The sequence below is a fragment of the Manis javanica genome, chromosome 4 (genome assembly GCF_040802235.1).
Source record: "Manis javanica isolate MJ-LG chromosome 4, MJ_LKY, whole genome shotgun sequence".
Taxonomy (NCBI): domain Eukaryota; kingdom Metazoa; phylum Chordata; class Mammalia; order Pholidota; family Manidae; genus Manis; species Manis javanica.
The window spans coordinates 25753166-25768724 of record NC_133159.1 but is presented as its reverse complement, the minus strand read 5'-3'; the positions used below and the strand labels follow the sequence as shown (position 1 = coordinate 25768724).

At 49.9% G+C, this 15559-nt stretch overlaps 1 protein-coding gene across 2 annotated transcripts in view; it reads right to left on the bottom strand.

Moving 5' to 3' along the window:
- C4H1orf94 (chromosome 4 C1orf94 homolog) overlaps nt 1–14555 on the bottom strand; it is a 34973-nt gene extending 20418 nt beyond the window's left edge. For both annotated transcript variants that reach the window (XM_073233616.1, XM_073233617.1), the window contains exons 1-2: nt 14414–14555; nt 13378–13801 (exon numbers count right to left, since the gene is read on the bottom strand). In XM_073233616.1, coding sequence (XP_073089717.1) covers nt 13378–13628 — 251 coding nt within the window. In that variant the 5' untranslated portion in view covers nt 13629–13801; nt 14414–14555. The remainder of the gene's footprint in view (nt 1–13377; nt 13802–14413) is intronic.
- Nucleotides 14556–15559: the final 1004 nt, after the last annotated feature.

Below are 15559 nucleotides of genomic sequence, written 5' to 3'. Positions count from 1 at the left end.
TGTATGCCTTACTCCCCACAATAATATATACCCTGAGGTCAGGGACTGTACCTTGTTCTCTGCAGAGGCCTTGGGGCCTAAAGCAGTGCTTGGCATATTACTCCAGCTCAGCAAGTATTTGTTGAATAATGAATGAATCAGCCAGTGAGCTTGTCCTCACCCTCTTGTCCATCTTTTGGCACTCTGGAAGTCAAGAGCTCTGGTGCCAAAGACTGCCCAACTTCTTGCTCTGGTTGCAAACTGCCTGGCCTTGATTCCATTTCCTGGCCTCCCATCTCACACCCCATCTCTGGCCTGGCATCCCTGTGTGCTACTCAGATGACACTGATCACCCTGCTTAGCCCAGGCCAAAGAAGCCCCAACCCGAGCAAGGCATTCCCACGATAGGCCCCACGTAGAGAACACCTGACTCTGAGCTGCCATCTGGGAGCTCACAGAAAGATTTCTCATTCTCCCCACAACTCAGCGTCGGGCTCAGCGTCGAGCCTGCTCAGCTGTACTTCCTGGAGTCTATGCTTTTTTCTCTTCCTAAGAAGTTTTGCCGAGGCTGGCACCTCTCCTGTGCTATTTGCTTTTCCTTTGAGTTAGTAAAAACCATACAATCTGCCACAGACTCTATCTCAGTGAATCATGCAGGGAGGTTAACCCAGCTTCCAGGTGCTGACAAAGGAAGCAAGTGAGAATTGGGGCTATGGCTCTGGCTGCTGCCACCACCCCTGCTTTCTTTGCCCACCTCCAGAAATGACAGGTGTCTGGTGGTGGCTCTGCGTGCGGGTGCTGTGTATTATTTCTGCATTTGCAGTGTACAGAGTCATAAAAATAAAGGCTACTGACTGGCTGGCACCCCTTCCCAGAATAATGACTAAGCAAGCATGCTGGTAGCTCCCCAACAGCAGTTTTGTGTACACGATAACACAGAGCAAAGATGAAAACTGCTATTCATCTAAGCCAAACAACAGGAAAATGCAAGCAGAAAATTGTTAGTGCTGGAAGAGGACACCAAAACAAATATTTTCTTCCCACTGTGGCATTTCAGACCAACGACAAACCTGGTTGCCAGGCCCGGTGCCTGGGCCACATGGCTGATTGGAGAGGGAAATGAGTGAAGGGCTCTGGTCCGGCACAGACCTGGGAGTGAGTGGTGGTCCACCCACAGGCTGGCCTCACGACCATGGGTGGGATTCTGACTTCTCTACCTGTCTGTGAAGGTGGTAGCAGAGCACAGTGGCCAAGAGTGTAGTCCCTGGAAGGAGGCAGAAACTGGATTCAAGTCCACACCACCTAATGGAGACCAGACCTTAAGCAAGCTGCCTAATGCCTCTAAGCTTCAGGTCCTGGAGCTCTTTGGTAGTCCCCACCCATCTTGATTCAGTAAATAGCAGAGACTTGGAAAATGCTTGGGCATTAGGGCTTCACCTCTTGTTTCTCTTGGGACTCAGCCACCTTATGTGAATGAATCCAGGAGAGCCTGCTAGAGGATCCCCCAGAGGAAAACCCCAAGGTCCTCGGCCAGACCCAGAGGACTGTGTGGGAAAGCACGAGTCACTTCCCATCGAGCCCAGCCTACCAGAAGAACCACCCAGCTGAACCCAGCCCAAATCGCTAGGCTACAGAAATGGGAGCTAAGGACATAGTTGTGGTTTTGAGCCACTAAATTTGGAGTGGTTTACTACATATCAAAAGCTAACTGACACACAGAGATACAAATATCTCAGTTTTGAAACTAAAGAAGCCAAGGGATGAAGAAGTTAGGGATTTCTCCCAGGTCACAGAATGAAGAAGTGATCAAGTAGGTGAGCTAAGGCAATCTTGTTCAGATGCCGCTCTCTTCACCACTAGGCTATACTGCTCTGAAGACCAAGAGTGGACTGGGAAGTGAGAGAATACTAGGGATACACACCTAAGTGAGGAAAGCGAGGAAGGCCTCTTTGAGGAGGTGTCACAAGTTGGGGCCCAAAGGGTAATAAGCATACAGCCTGGTAAGGAATGCAAGGATGAGCTTTCCAGGCCAGGGTGTGGCACAAGCAGAGGTCATGAGGTGGGAAAGAGGTTGGTGCAATGGTGGGACTGATGCTTACTTAAGTGGACAGGCACATTAATGGGTGGCAGGGTCAGGTGGGTGTGGGGCAAGGGATCATATGAAGTGAGGTTAGAAAGGCATGAGTCAGAACCTGCCAGGCCTTGAAGTGAAGCTAAAGGGTTTTATTTTTTTAAATAAAATATTAATATCTAAAGGCACAGGGAAGATTCCGGCAGAGATTTTGGCAGGGAAGTGTCAGGCTCTGGTTTCCGTGGATGGGAGGTATTTCTTCCAGGGATCAGCCTAGATGAGTGACAGCAGGGGCAGAGGCCAGAGCCAGGATCTCTACTGTGTCTACTAGGTGCCAGCTATTGTACAGGGCCCTTGTTCCCACAACAACCCAGAGGGGTAGGTAGCATCTTCATTCCCAATTTAGAAAGAGGAAACTAAGGCTCGGGAAGTTTGAAAGACAAATCACGTTCACCCAAGCAAGTAAGCTTGGAGCAGGATTGGATCCCAAGTCCACCTGGTTTGGAGTCTTTACTCATAGCCACTACCCTACACTGCCCAAAATAGTAGAAATAGGAGAAAGCTGGGTCATTGCAATCGGGAGACTTGCATTCAAACCCCAGCTCTGACCTTCCTGCTGGGGTGGCCTTCTACAGTTCACTTCCTTTCTCTGAGCCTCAACCAAGAGAGGCCAGCAGCCAGGAGCCAGGAGGAACTAGGAGGATGAGGCGGTAGAAGGCAGAACTTGACAGGCAAGCAGATTTCCAACTCATGACTTGCAGGAGCTGTGGCTGTAGGTGGGGGTGGGGAGGAGGCATCAAAGGGCCACAGACAAGGAGACGCCTTCATCAGGGAGCAGAGGCTCCAGCTTTCAGCCTGGCACCATCCCCTGGGGGCTCCCACCCTTGATTGACTGAGGCTGGTGGACATTTCTGGGTCTTCCTGTCTGCATGGGGAGCTGAGAGCCATTTTCTATTTCCCCAGTGCATATGTCACAGCACCTAGGGTGGCCTCTGCCCATTGTGGAGGGAAGCGACACAGCCACCTCGCTTAAAGCTACTTTGCGTCCTTCCCCATTTTCCCTCCTCCACATCCAGGGCTCACTGAACTGCCCTGGGTCTATATATACACTCCACAGCCCTGCACACACACACATACACCCATATGCACAAATAGACCACAGCCGTGCACACACCCATATGCTCATATACACCACAGCCACGCACACATGCACACTCATATACACACACTCGACACCCATACAGACACAGCATATACATACATAGACCACATCCATGCACACACACAGCCATGGACACACCCCACAGCCTTACACATACCCCCATGCACACACACCCACCACCCCAGCAGACAAATGGAAAACCAGCAGGAAGGAAAGGAACCAGGGTGGAGCCTGGACTGCTTTTCTCAGTTTGGGGACAGGAGGGGCGGCTGAGGGAAGCTGCAGATTCCAGGGCCTGGGTAGCTTGTCCCAAAGGTACCTGAAGACCCACTGAGCCCTGTCTGCTGGCACCTCTCTGGTGGGGGCTTTCAACGAGCTCCAGCCTACTCGCCCCCTCCTCCGGGCTCCACTCTTCGGGCTGCAGTGAGGATTAAGTGAGATGATGAATGTGAGAGCACTTGGTAAACTGTGACAAGCGCTATGCAAATGTTAGCAGCTCTGCCTGAGAGGCGGCAGGGTGCGGGCGCCAGGCCGCTGCAGGCTGCGAGCCCACGACCCTTCACAGCCCAGGGCCTCGGCTGGCTGGGGCGGACAGCGGGGCCAGTTGCCCAAGCCCTGGTCCTGTTGTCCGTACTGTGGGGATGGTGACACCACCCAGGGCTACAGGAGGTCACGCTGTGCAATCCCTCAGCTGCCCAGAGGCCGAGCCTGGACTTCAGACTTCCAGCCATCTCATTTCTTAGCAAAGACCTTCATATAGAATAGAGTCCATTTTTCACAATGTCCCTGGCTTACACTTGGAACTCAGTGAAGAGCAGCCTACTTCTTCATTCTCTTCTGTGGAACACCCCCTCTGCAAAGCTCTGTCCCTCTTGAGCTTGAGGTTCAAAGTATCAGAGAACTTCCTATACCCACTCATAGGAGTCACATGGGGCGCTTGGTTCAAATGCAGTTTTCTGGGCATTCTTGGGGAAATGGAAATTCAAGTGGTCCAGAATGGGGCCCAGGGATCTGCCCTCCGCCCCACCCTCATGGTTTTGACATAAAAAGTGCTCCTGGAGACACCCAGCCTGGTGCGAATTTTCCTCCAGACACTTTGCAGCTCGTCCTGACTGCCCCTTAGGGCAGGTGGGACAGCCCTGGAAGGCAGACCTGCCCAAGGCACGAGACACCTCTTACCCTACTACCCCTTCCCTGACCCTGCATCTCTGTCGGGAAAGGAAAAGCCGAGAAACCAAAGGCAGGTGCAAAATGGGCTTAGGACTGGAAAGGGTGGGGGTGATGAGGGATTCAGTGAGCTGGGGAATGAGACAGGAAGTACTGGGGAATAAATACAGCAGTAAAGGAGCTTCGGCTGGGAGCTACAGAGTGATTCTTATTGTTCAAATTATCTTTAAAACTTTTCATTTGAATCTGTTTAATAAGAGAAGGCTTACCCTAAGGAAGAGGTATTTTTTTAATGTGACTTGGGAGCTGAATTGGAAAGAACGTTGCAACAAAGATATTAAAAAGGGGATTAAACCAAACCACTGGTGGCCCATCTCTGCAGGCTCCCACAACCTGCAACACAGCTCCCGAACCATAAAATTAAATTAAAAAGGGGGACACAGGACATGGGATGTTAATCATGATTCATCTTCCCTTCGCCACTCCTGGCTCCTGGGGCTAAGCAGACAGGGAAGGCTGGCCTGAAGGGCTCCTGGTGTTCCGGAAAGAGCTGAGGCCTTGAAGCCCCACCAGGCTCTTCTATCCCTGTTCTGACCTCTCCGAGCTCTGGACAAGTTGCCTAACTTCCCTGAGATTTGACTTCCTTGCCTGTAAAATGGGAGTAGTATGAACCATTTACAGGGAAGGATTGGTAAGACAATTAAATAAACAGGAAATAAAATTATAGATGCTGGCATACATCAGGTGCTCAAGAAAATGTCAGCTCCCTTCTCTGCAGCTTGCTGCAGAAGGAGGCAAAAAGCCCTGCAATGTCTTGACTTATTGATATTCTGTCCCTGTGTCACTCAGTGCTTCCTCTGATGACTGTGACCTCGTGCTTGGATCCTGGCCACCTCTGGGCCTCAACCTCCTTGCAGAGGCATTTTTATAGTTCATCCATCATTCACTTACTTCCTCATTCATTCATACCCACTGCATAGCCACTGAGTGCCAGGAACTCAGCTGGGCGCTGGGGAGACAAAGATGAGTAAGACACAGCCCTTGCCCTTAAGGAGCCATGTCAAGGGGGGGAGGAGTGATTGCTGCCCGAGCCCACAATACGTGCCAGAGGAGCACCTCATCAGAACTCCCGTGCCAGAACTGAGCCACAGAGCGGATCGGACACTGTGTCCTCCTCCCCTCTAGCCAACAGGCCACATGAGAGCTGGTTCTAAACCAACTCTTCCATACCATCCGTCTTATAGCAAGACCCCTACTACACCTAGGGAGGCATCTGTCTCTCCTGAGGACCTCTCCTGCTTGCTCCAATTGGAGGGCCTAAATTACAGAAACCACCTGCTAGGCTTTCACTTTCTGCCTTAATAGCAGAGAATCTCAAAGCAAAATGCTGGCCTCAACTGAGTAGTTTTCTTAGCTTAGGTTTTCTGGCATATAAATCTCCTCTCCACATTCCATTCTTTATTAGCACCCCACCCACCCATCTTATCCTTAATAATAATAATAATGGTGATGATGATGATGTGGGGGCCAAGGGCAGGCTGACCCCAAATGTACCACTTTGGCATGCAGATTATTTTGATCTGAAAACAATCAAGGCCCCAAAAACTCAGCCAGAAACTTTGACTTCCCCCTAACTGCCTACAAAGAACTTAGATAGAGGGCCTGCTCCAGGAAGACAGCTCACAACATAGATAACTACATCATAATATGTACTAGGAGTGGTAGACAGGGAGGGATTTGGCAAAGTCTGTTCATTAAAATCCCTCTCTTCATGCTGTTGTTTCTAAATTGCCCAGCAAACATTTGTTTACCAAATACTTAGTCTTTTCATTTTCCTGTGAATTGCTACCTTTCCCTTTGAAGTCCCAGTCCCCCACCGCCTTTGCCTTAGTTCAGGATGATATATATACCACATTTTGCCTAATCTGCTTTGGGATCTCATGTCTGTATGGATTCCCCATATGCATGAAATTAAATTGTATGTTCTCCTGTTAATCTGTCTCATGCCAATTTCCCAGCTAGAAGAGCCTTGAAGGGTACAGGAAGATTTTTCCTCCAGTGATGATGACAAACTTAGAATAATTATTTATGGCAGGTGCTGTGTGAATTCTGCATACATCCTTTCATTACCATTCACAATTACCCTTTCCGGTGGTCACTATAACTTTTCCCATTTTTCCAACGAGGAAAATGGGGCACAGATAGTGTGAGCAACTTGGTTACAGCAGAGAAGTGTGCTGGGATTTGAATCCACCCTTCTTGTTATTTTATTGTTACCTAAGCCACCTTTAACCTTGAGGAAAGGGAGGGAATATCATTACTTATTTAAATTAAAAAGAGGAACATGGAAGAAGAAGGAAGAAAAAAAGTGTTGGATGGGGTGAGTGTGAAAAATTCAGAAGATGACACACATACTTATACTAGGTCTTTAAGGATGGGTAGGATTTCAACAGACAGGTGTGGAAGAAAGGCACTCTTTAGTGGAATAACCCGAGCAAAGGCGAGGCCATGTCCCCTTGCTGGTGGTCATCTTGGTTTATAGAGGTTGGAGAAGAGCAGCGAGATGCATCTAGAGATATAGATGAGGCCAACTACAGAGACCCTTGAAGCCCAGGTCAAGGGGTTCAGAAGACAATAAGGGAGCCACAGAAGGTGCCTGAGCTGCATTGTTGATGTGCTTCAGGAAGATGAAGTCAGCAAAGGGTGAAGGACATCCAGGAGGGAAGGGAAGCAGACGCAGGGAGATGAGATCCATGTTCTGGAAACAGCAGGAGAGAGGCCAGCAGGGAGGCAAGGACATAAAGACCGTCATGAAGGTAACTGGCCGGGTGTGTGAGGAGACTGGAGGAGGGAAGGGCTGGGGGCACCGGGCTTGAACGTCCGTCTGCCAGCACCATTTCATGCACTAATTCCCTTGATAACCGGGATGGGGGATGCATTGATGTCACTGTGATTGGGGTTCACAGCAGCAGCTAAGACCCAGCCCTGGGAACCTTTAGGCAGAACCTAAATGTCCAGGTGAAATGGATTCCAACCTGGGGCCCAGGGGGTCTCTAACATTCACAAAATGTTGAGAAATGTGAGGATGTGTTTCAGACAAAACGGTGTGTGGCAGCTTCCTTGGATTCTCAGAGGCATCTGACCCCCAAAGGGGAGAAAATACTAGCCTGCAGTATTAAAACCCAAAGCCTTCAGAGGTGGCTTCTGCTCTGAGACATCAGCCTGAGTAAGGGAGTGAGTCGTGCCCTTAGCACTCCCATCACCAGGTCTCCAGCTTTTGAAAAATAGAAATAAATAGAATTGGGGTTATCTTCCCAGCAACTTTTCCAGAAAAGAAGGATTCATCCAACTGTTTAAATAACAGTAGCACAAAGGATGGGACTGTTGGGAGACCAGTTCAAACAAGGCCTCACCTTGGGGTCGAGGCCCCAGTGGCTCCACTGGCCTGGAGGACTGGTTGGTGTACCCAAACGGGGAAGATTTACTAAAGAGAGTAAGTACTAAAGAGCCCTCTTTCCTCTCAATGGCAGATACCTCAGAAGGCTGCCTTCCAATCAGGAAACCATTGATGTGCTTAAATGGGTTTCCCATCTTTCTGTAGACTTACCTTCCCACTTGGGTCTGGCTTGGGATGAGGGCCAAAAGGCCTTTTAACACTGCAGACCGAGTTCTGTCTGACTTGGGGAGGTGGGGAAGTTCTAAGGTGCTGCCTGAGGGCCTGGAAGCAGTCAGAGAAGCTGACCACACCCAGCAGGCTCCAGCTGCCTCTGCACCATCATCTACCCTGTGTGCTTTGTACCTGCCCTGGGGAGCCTCCCCTCCTTGCCTGTGCCTGGAGGACTTTCTCTGTAGGCTGCTTCTACTCCCCTCTCAAGACCCAGCTCAGGAGACACCACCATGGAGCCCCTTGTGGCGATAAATAACCTTGCCAGCCTGTGCTTCCAGAGGGCTGTAGCCTCGCCTTCCATCACACTCACAGGGCTGGGATCTCGACTCTTGAACTTCCATCTTGCCTCTTCCAGCCTCCTCCAGGAAGCCTTCCCTGAACCCCAAGCCCAGGCCATGTGACCCCTCAATGGGCTCCGATGGCATTCATACTTCATCAGAACATTATTATCATATGCTGTGATCTGCCTTTCTTAAGATACTGAAGGGCCACAAGGAGGTCAAAGACTGCCCCATCTTTGCCACCATTGTATTGTTTTTATACTTTGTCAGGCATGCAGCAGGTAAACAATAAATATTTGTTGAATGTCTGTGTGGTCAGAGGTATGTGTGTCCATTCCACTCACTAGACTGGGAACTTTTTTTTTTTTGAGAGGGCATCTCTCATATTTATTGATCAAATGGTTGTTAACAACAATAAAATTCTGTATAGGGGACTCAATGCTCAATGTACAATCATTAATCCACCCCAACTCTAATTCTCATCAGTCTCCAATCTTCTGAAGCATAACAAACAAGTTCTTACATAGACTGGGAACTTTTTGAGAGAAGGGCTCTGTCCTGCTTATCTCTGGGACCCAGCACAGGGCCTGGCACTAAGAAGGCAAATGTGTTTGTTGAATGAATCGATAAATGAAGGAATGAACAAATGCCGCTTCCCAGTCAGGGCAATGGAATCAATGGCAAACTCCAAATTCTCATCCTGAGGATGAGAAGTTTTAGCAATGAGGGGAATGCATCAAAAGTAATCCTAGAATATGAGTCAGGAAGTGGCTTGCCACAATTCTCTAAGCCCAAATTTAAGAGTAATTAAAAGATAACTGAGCAAAATTCTGCAGTTTAATTGACACTAGGCAGAGCTATTGATTTCTCCCCAAAAGCCCATTTCTCCCTGTTTCTTCCCAACCTCAAAAATGGCACCACTATCCAACCAGGGGCTTAAGCTAAAAATCTCAGTTCAGCTTTGCTGTTTCTGTTTGTGTGCCCCAAGCCATGAGCATGGGTACATGCATATTTGGGCTCTTCTCAAAATATACACTGAATCCCCCACTGTTTTCATCTCTGCTACATACACTCTGATCCAACCACCACCAACCTCATGCCCCCCTTGACTACTGTGGCACCTTCCCAGGGGTGTCCCCACTTCCTCTCTCATGTGCCTGTGATTTCTCTTTACACAGCAGCTGGAAAGATGTTTAAAAACTAGCAAATCCATCCATGTTACACCCTCTTCCTAAAAAACCTCCACGGGTGTCCCCTAACACGGAGAATCAAATCTGTATTCCGTACAGTGACCCTCCAACACTTCTAAGATCCTGCCTGCCTGCCTTTGCTATCACCTCATCTCATGTCCCATCCCTCATGGCACCCCAGTCACACTGTCCTTCTCTACACACACTGCCACCTCAGGGTCTTTACAATTGCTCTTCCTGCTGCCTGGACGTCCTTCCCTACATCTTCATCTCCCTGGTTCCTTCATAGTGTCCAGGTCTCAGGTCAAACGACCACCTCTCCTCACAGGGCCCTTCCCTGACCATCCCATCCAAAGACACACTCACTACTACTTTACTCGGTTTTACTTCCATCAGAGCATTCATCACTATCTGAAATTACCTGGTTTGTTTTTATGCGTTTATTATTGATTTCCTCCAACTGAAACTGGTTCTTGTCACATTCTGAAGCCATCAGGTTTTTATTTACTTGTTTTCAGTTTCTCTCCCCTACTTGAACAGAAGCTCTAGGAAGGCAAAGCCTTATCTAGCTCTTAGCACAGGCCAGGCACATGGTAGATGCTCAATAAATACTTGTTGCATGCATGAAGATACTCAGTGTAAATGGGACGATCCAGTCTGAACAGATTAGACCATACCTGCATTACTGTACTTGGTTCTGGTTGCTGCAGGGACACAAGGATGAGCAGTGTGGGCAGGAAACTGACCGAGTTGGCATGTGAGGGGAAACTTAGAAAACCAGAGGCATTCAGCTGTAGAAACAAGAAATGCTAGGAGAAATACTGCTGCCATCTTTAAATATGCAAAGAGCTACTGAGTGACAGAAAGAGCTATTGGTTTAGAGCTCTAATGGCAGAATCCAGAGCAATGGGCATTAGTTTGATAGAGACAGATTCAGCATACGAAGATGGTCTTTTGACAGGGTGCACAACAAGGAAGGGAGCTACCTTAGGAAGTGGTGAGCTCCCCATCTAAGGAAGAGTACAAGTGGATAATCACTTGGTAAGGACCTTGAGGAAGAGATGCATGCAGCAGGAGAAGGCCTCGAAGATCCCCTTCAATCTTGACATGTCTGGATTTCTATGATACATAGGAATAGAATCAAGAAAATATTTGGCTAATGAGAGTTCTAGAACTTACTTCTGTAGCCACCCCAATAGGAGAAAAATCACCCAAATCAGGTCTACAAATTAAGGAGTGGAAAAATTAGCTGAGAAGTGACTGGTGGGTCCAAAGCTTTCCCAGAACATGCTAGATAGCTCTCTGGATTTGAAATCTGTTATCTATCTGTGACAATTCAGAACACGGGACTGCCAAATATTCTAACTATCCAAAAACAGGCCTCATTTCCAGGGGAAGGTAGCCCACAGTCTCAAGTAGTGGCTGAGATGGTCCTGGGTTTGCCTGCAGAAACTACTACTTCCTAACTGTAAGGTCTTGGGCAGCAAAGTTAACCCCTCCCAATCTGTCACCTCATTAGTAAAAAGGATTTCATTTAAAAACAGGGGATGAAGGAACTGAAACAAGAATGGAGCAAATTTGATACTTAATAAAACTCACTAATAGTCACTCAGACATTTACTATGCTACTTTATTTTATGCATGTGAATATTTGCATAAAAGAGTGGGGTGTTTAAAATGTTACCTACCTCATGTGATAATTGTAGGGCCTAAAGAAATTATCACCATCATCATCATCATTATTGCAACAAGGGATTTTTACACATTGTAGTTATTACCAGGAATATTTAAATATCCCATTTAATTATCCCAGCAACACTACAAAATGCACAGTAATCACCCCCATTTGGCAGATGAGGAAACTAAAGCTCACATAAATGAAACAAATCCTGAAGCAGCTGGCCCAGGGCTGAAATGGGACCTGAGACCAGTTGTCTGACTCCACCAACACAGAGGCCTTTTTTTTTTTCCAGAATTGTGGATCTACCAGGCTGACACCTACACAGTGATGATCTCATTTATTCATCTAGGGCAGTGGTTTTCCAGCTCGTTACTCAGTAGCAGAACCCTCTCTTCAAACAGTAACCTTTCCTCAGAGCTCCATTTAAGCAAAACCCATAAAAGCTGTGTCTGAACAGCTCTGGCTGAAGTGGGATTGGGGCCCAGCAACCAGGCCATTTGACTCCAGGGTGGCCCCTGAAACACCTGAAGGTCTATGAGCGTAGTGTGAAAACCAACAACTAAACCCCAGACCCTGAGAGTTCCATTTAAGGACAGCCTCATTTGCATAAGGCAGCTTTTGGTTTCCTCTCTCCCATCACGTCTGATCCTCATTATCAACTCTGAGGTGGACAAGGCAGGGCACATCATCCTCAATTTGCAGATGAGCAAATTAAGGCCAAATGGAGTTTAGTCACTGGCCAAAGGTGCGCCAGTTCACTTTTCAGCCAAGTGCAGACTGGAAGTAGAGCCTGTCTCCATTAATTCAGTGTGACCTGGCAGAGAGGGTGCCATCTACTGGAAATTGCCACTGACCCTTGGTCCATAAAGTGGACAATCAGCTGGCTGGCCGTTGAGAGCTGAGTATAGCCCACAGGCCTGTTGCCAAGAGCCTGTCCCAGAACAGATGGCAACAGGCAGGGGAGAGGGGCTCCGTGCCACTGGAGGTCTGGACAGCAGGATTTGGGCAGTAGACAGGCCATTCCCATCCCAACCATGTTGTGCAGAGCACAGGGCAGGGGAAGCCGTAACAGCCAAAGTGCCTCCCACCTTCATCTGCAGCCCAAAAAGGGGCAGCAGGGAGTGCAGACCTGGGTAGCAGTTACACTTTGACTTTCTTCTTAGCTCTTGCACAGAAATCTCTGAAACCAGACCCAGCTGATAATTGCCTGAATGGTTCCCCAACCCTAGAGCATCTCTGAACTGAACTGGAGCATGTGTTGGAACAGGCAACACTTAATTATCACTTAGTCTTTAATTAGCACTTAATTATTAACACTTAATCCATCTGTAAAATGGGGACACTAATACCTGCCTCATAGAGACTCTGGGAAGATTAATTAATGTTTGAAGCCCAGTTTGAAGATGCAAAGCATTGAACAAATGCTCAATGGTGGCATTAATAACCATGGCAGATTCACTTGCTTTTCCTAACGAGGTCCCTCCTTCCTTTCCCTGTGAATACCCATCCCCATATCTGCCCAACACTGCCTTGGTGGAGAAACATTTAGCTCTGTGTTTCCCAGACACAGGATTTCCCATCCAGGAAAAGGGCTATTTACAGCCATCTTCCCGCACTTTAATTTTCTATTATGTCCTCTGAATATGTCAATGCCTTCCCAGTAAATATTTTGATGTGTGCTCTTGCAGCAGCTTTCTCTGGAGGCTGAATGGGACAGCTGCTCCCTGTATTAGGGAATTCCAGATGTGGTTTAAAACCACCAGACTCATCTGTGCCAGTGTCTAGTCTGTGGGTGTGGGAAAGGGGAAGGATCTTCTAGTTGCCTCAGGGCAAGGCCATGGGCACCTAACCCTCATCCCTGGCTATGGTGGTTTTTCAAGGTCCTTAGATCTAGGTAACATCTGGGTTACCTATGCCTTTAGGATGAGAAAGGTCCCCTTAGAGGGCTGGGAAAGAGGCAGCAGAAATGCAGCTCTGATCTGGCCCTTTGCCCCAGGTAACTTCAGGACCCCAGTTAACTCCCCTGGAAAGAATGGACAAAGGACCCCGGGAGGTGGAGGAAAAGTATGCAGCCTTTAGGGCTTAACAGAATGAACAAAGGGCCAGAAACATGCCCCCGGTAGGTCAGACCTGGTCTCCTCCCTCACCCCTTGGGCCATCCCAAAAGGGGGACACTCACTCTTCTTGGAAGCTGTTCCCTTTGTCTCTTGGGGTTCCAGCCATGGTGGCAGAGAGCTGTTCCTTGGGGGGCCTGGGCTGCAGGGCCTCAGGCAGGCCCTGAACCCTCTTCCAGATTTCATGGCAAGTCTTGTCTAGGCTGTCTTGGGGTGTGTCCTGGTGGATCCAGATGTATCTGGGGAATGGGCCCAGGGCGGAGGGGTGCTTGGCCACAAGGGCCAAGGACGAAGGGAATCCACTCCCACTGGCCATTTTCCTCCTCTCTTTCCGAAACTCCCTTTGTCCACTCGGGGCTCGAAGACAGGGGGACCGACCATCCACCGCCACCCCTCATTCACCAGAAAGGGAGACGAGGATGGGCAGAAGCAGGCTGGTTCTGTCTGGCTGTTGCTCCAGCAAGGTGGCTATATTCAGAGGCCTTCCATCTGTATGTGAGAGGGGGATGGAAGACAGTTTTCTTTTGGGAAGGGGCGACTTATTTTGATTTTTTTAAACTTTCTCTTTCCTGACTTTTGCCCTCCCCCTCTCCCTTAGAAGAAAATATTTAAAAGTCAACAAAAACCAGTAACTTAGTAACCGTGGAATCCCCCTGAGCTCAGGAACCAGGCGCCTAGGCAGGCCGAATGACATCTGGGAACAGCTGGAGGCGGAGGGCCGGCTCTCCTTGCAGTCCCCGGCACTTCCCCGTTGCGACAGCCCGGTCGTGACACCTTGCTGCGGCTGGGGCTCAGTCCACGCCTGCCCTCTAGGCCTCGCGGATGGCCGGGATGGGGACCGGGCACCGTGCTAGGCCCGGCGGGGGCAGGAGCCCGCCGTGACGTTCTCTCCCGGGCCTTCCCAGGGACCCCACGCCCGCCGAGGGCCAACGGCCAGGGCCAGGCCCCAGCGCCGGCCCCGGCCCGCTGAGCCCCGCCTCGCTCGCCCTGCTCCCGGCTGCTGCCCCTCTACAGCGCCCCTCTGCCGCCCGCAGCCAAACGCCCGAGCGCGTCAGCCGCCCGCTGCCCGCCGGCGGCGCCCCAGCGCCCCCCAGCAGACACCTGCCGCGCTTCTGCGTGGGGCTGCAGTCGGCCTCAGCGCGGGTCCCACCGCTTTCATAAGGCGCTGCCTTGGCGGGCCGGGGCCGGTGGCGCCTACACCTTCCCGTCCAGAGCTGAAACTCCGCAGTGGGTTTCAAACGCAACGGCTCGGTGCGCGGGGGGGTTCGGTGCCCTAGGTCCTCCCGCGGGGTGGGGGTGGGGCCGTGGGGCCCCTCTCCGGCGAACCCCAGAGCCCTCTGCCTGGTTAGAAATCAAGGGCACCGCGCCTTTGCTACTCTGCAGAAACCTCAGCGCCTGCCAGGGTCCTGCCTGACATTTTATTGGGCTTTTACCCTGTGCAAAGCCCTGGGCTTTAGGTATCATGCTCTATCCTAACAAACTCAGGAAGTCAGTACCACTGATTATTAACGTTCTATATTTGAGGAAACCGAGTCTCAGTTATAGAGTGTGTCCAAGGCTCACTAGGAAGGGGGCTGGGATTCACACCTAGGCACCCAGCCAGACCCCTCGCTCTCAGCCACTGGGCTACACCTCTGTCCTGCACCAGGTTCCGCGAGACCGGGGTACCGGGCTGGCCGGTGGGCAGGAGTGGAGGTCGGGGACTGAGGTGGAGAGAGGGGGGACATTAGCTGTTTGCTGCCCAGTGGGCTCCAACCCTCTCTGGAGCTGCTCCATTAAACTCGAAGCTGACACTGCATCCACGCCTGCCAGGCCCTTTCCCACCCCAGGAGTCAGGGGTTTTTCTCCAGTGTCTCCCTGACAAGGAACATGGAGGGAATGGGAAAGAAGAACGTAGCAAATACAGAGATTGGAGTTGAACCCTGATGCTGCCACTTCTTAGCTAGGTGACCCTAAAACTTTCTTGACTCCTCTGACCCTCGTTCATTCATTCATTCCCCAAATATTGATTGAGCCCTGCTCTGTACCAGGTGACTTCCCAGGCACGGAGGAAGCATGAAGGTGAACTAAACTGGCTTGGTCCCTGCACTCCTGGAACCTGTATTCTAGTGGAGGGTGATAGATCACAAGCTAGCAAGGCCAGTAAATGAGCAATAATTACAGATGAAATAAGATAGAAACTAACCAAAGAAAGGAAGAGATGGGGAGGGGAGTAGAGGCAGCCATAGGTGGCATCCAGGCAGGCCT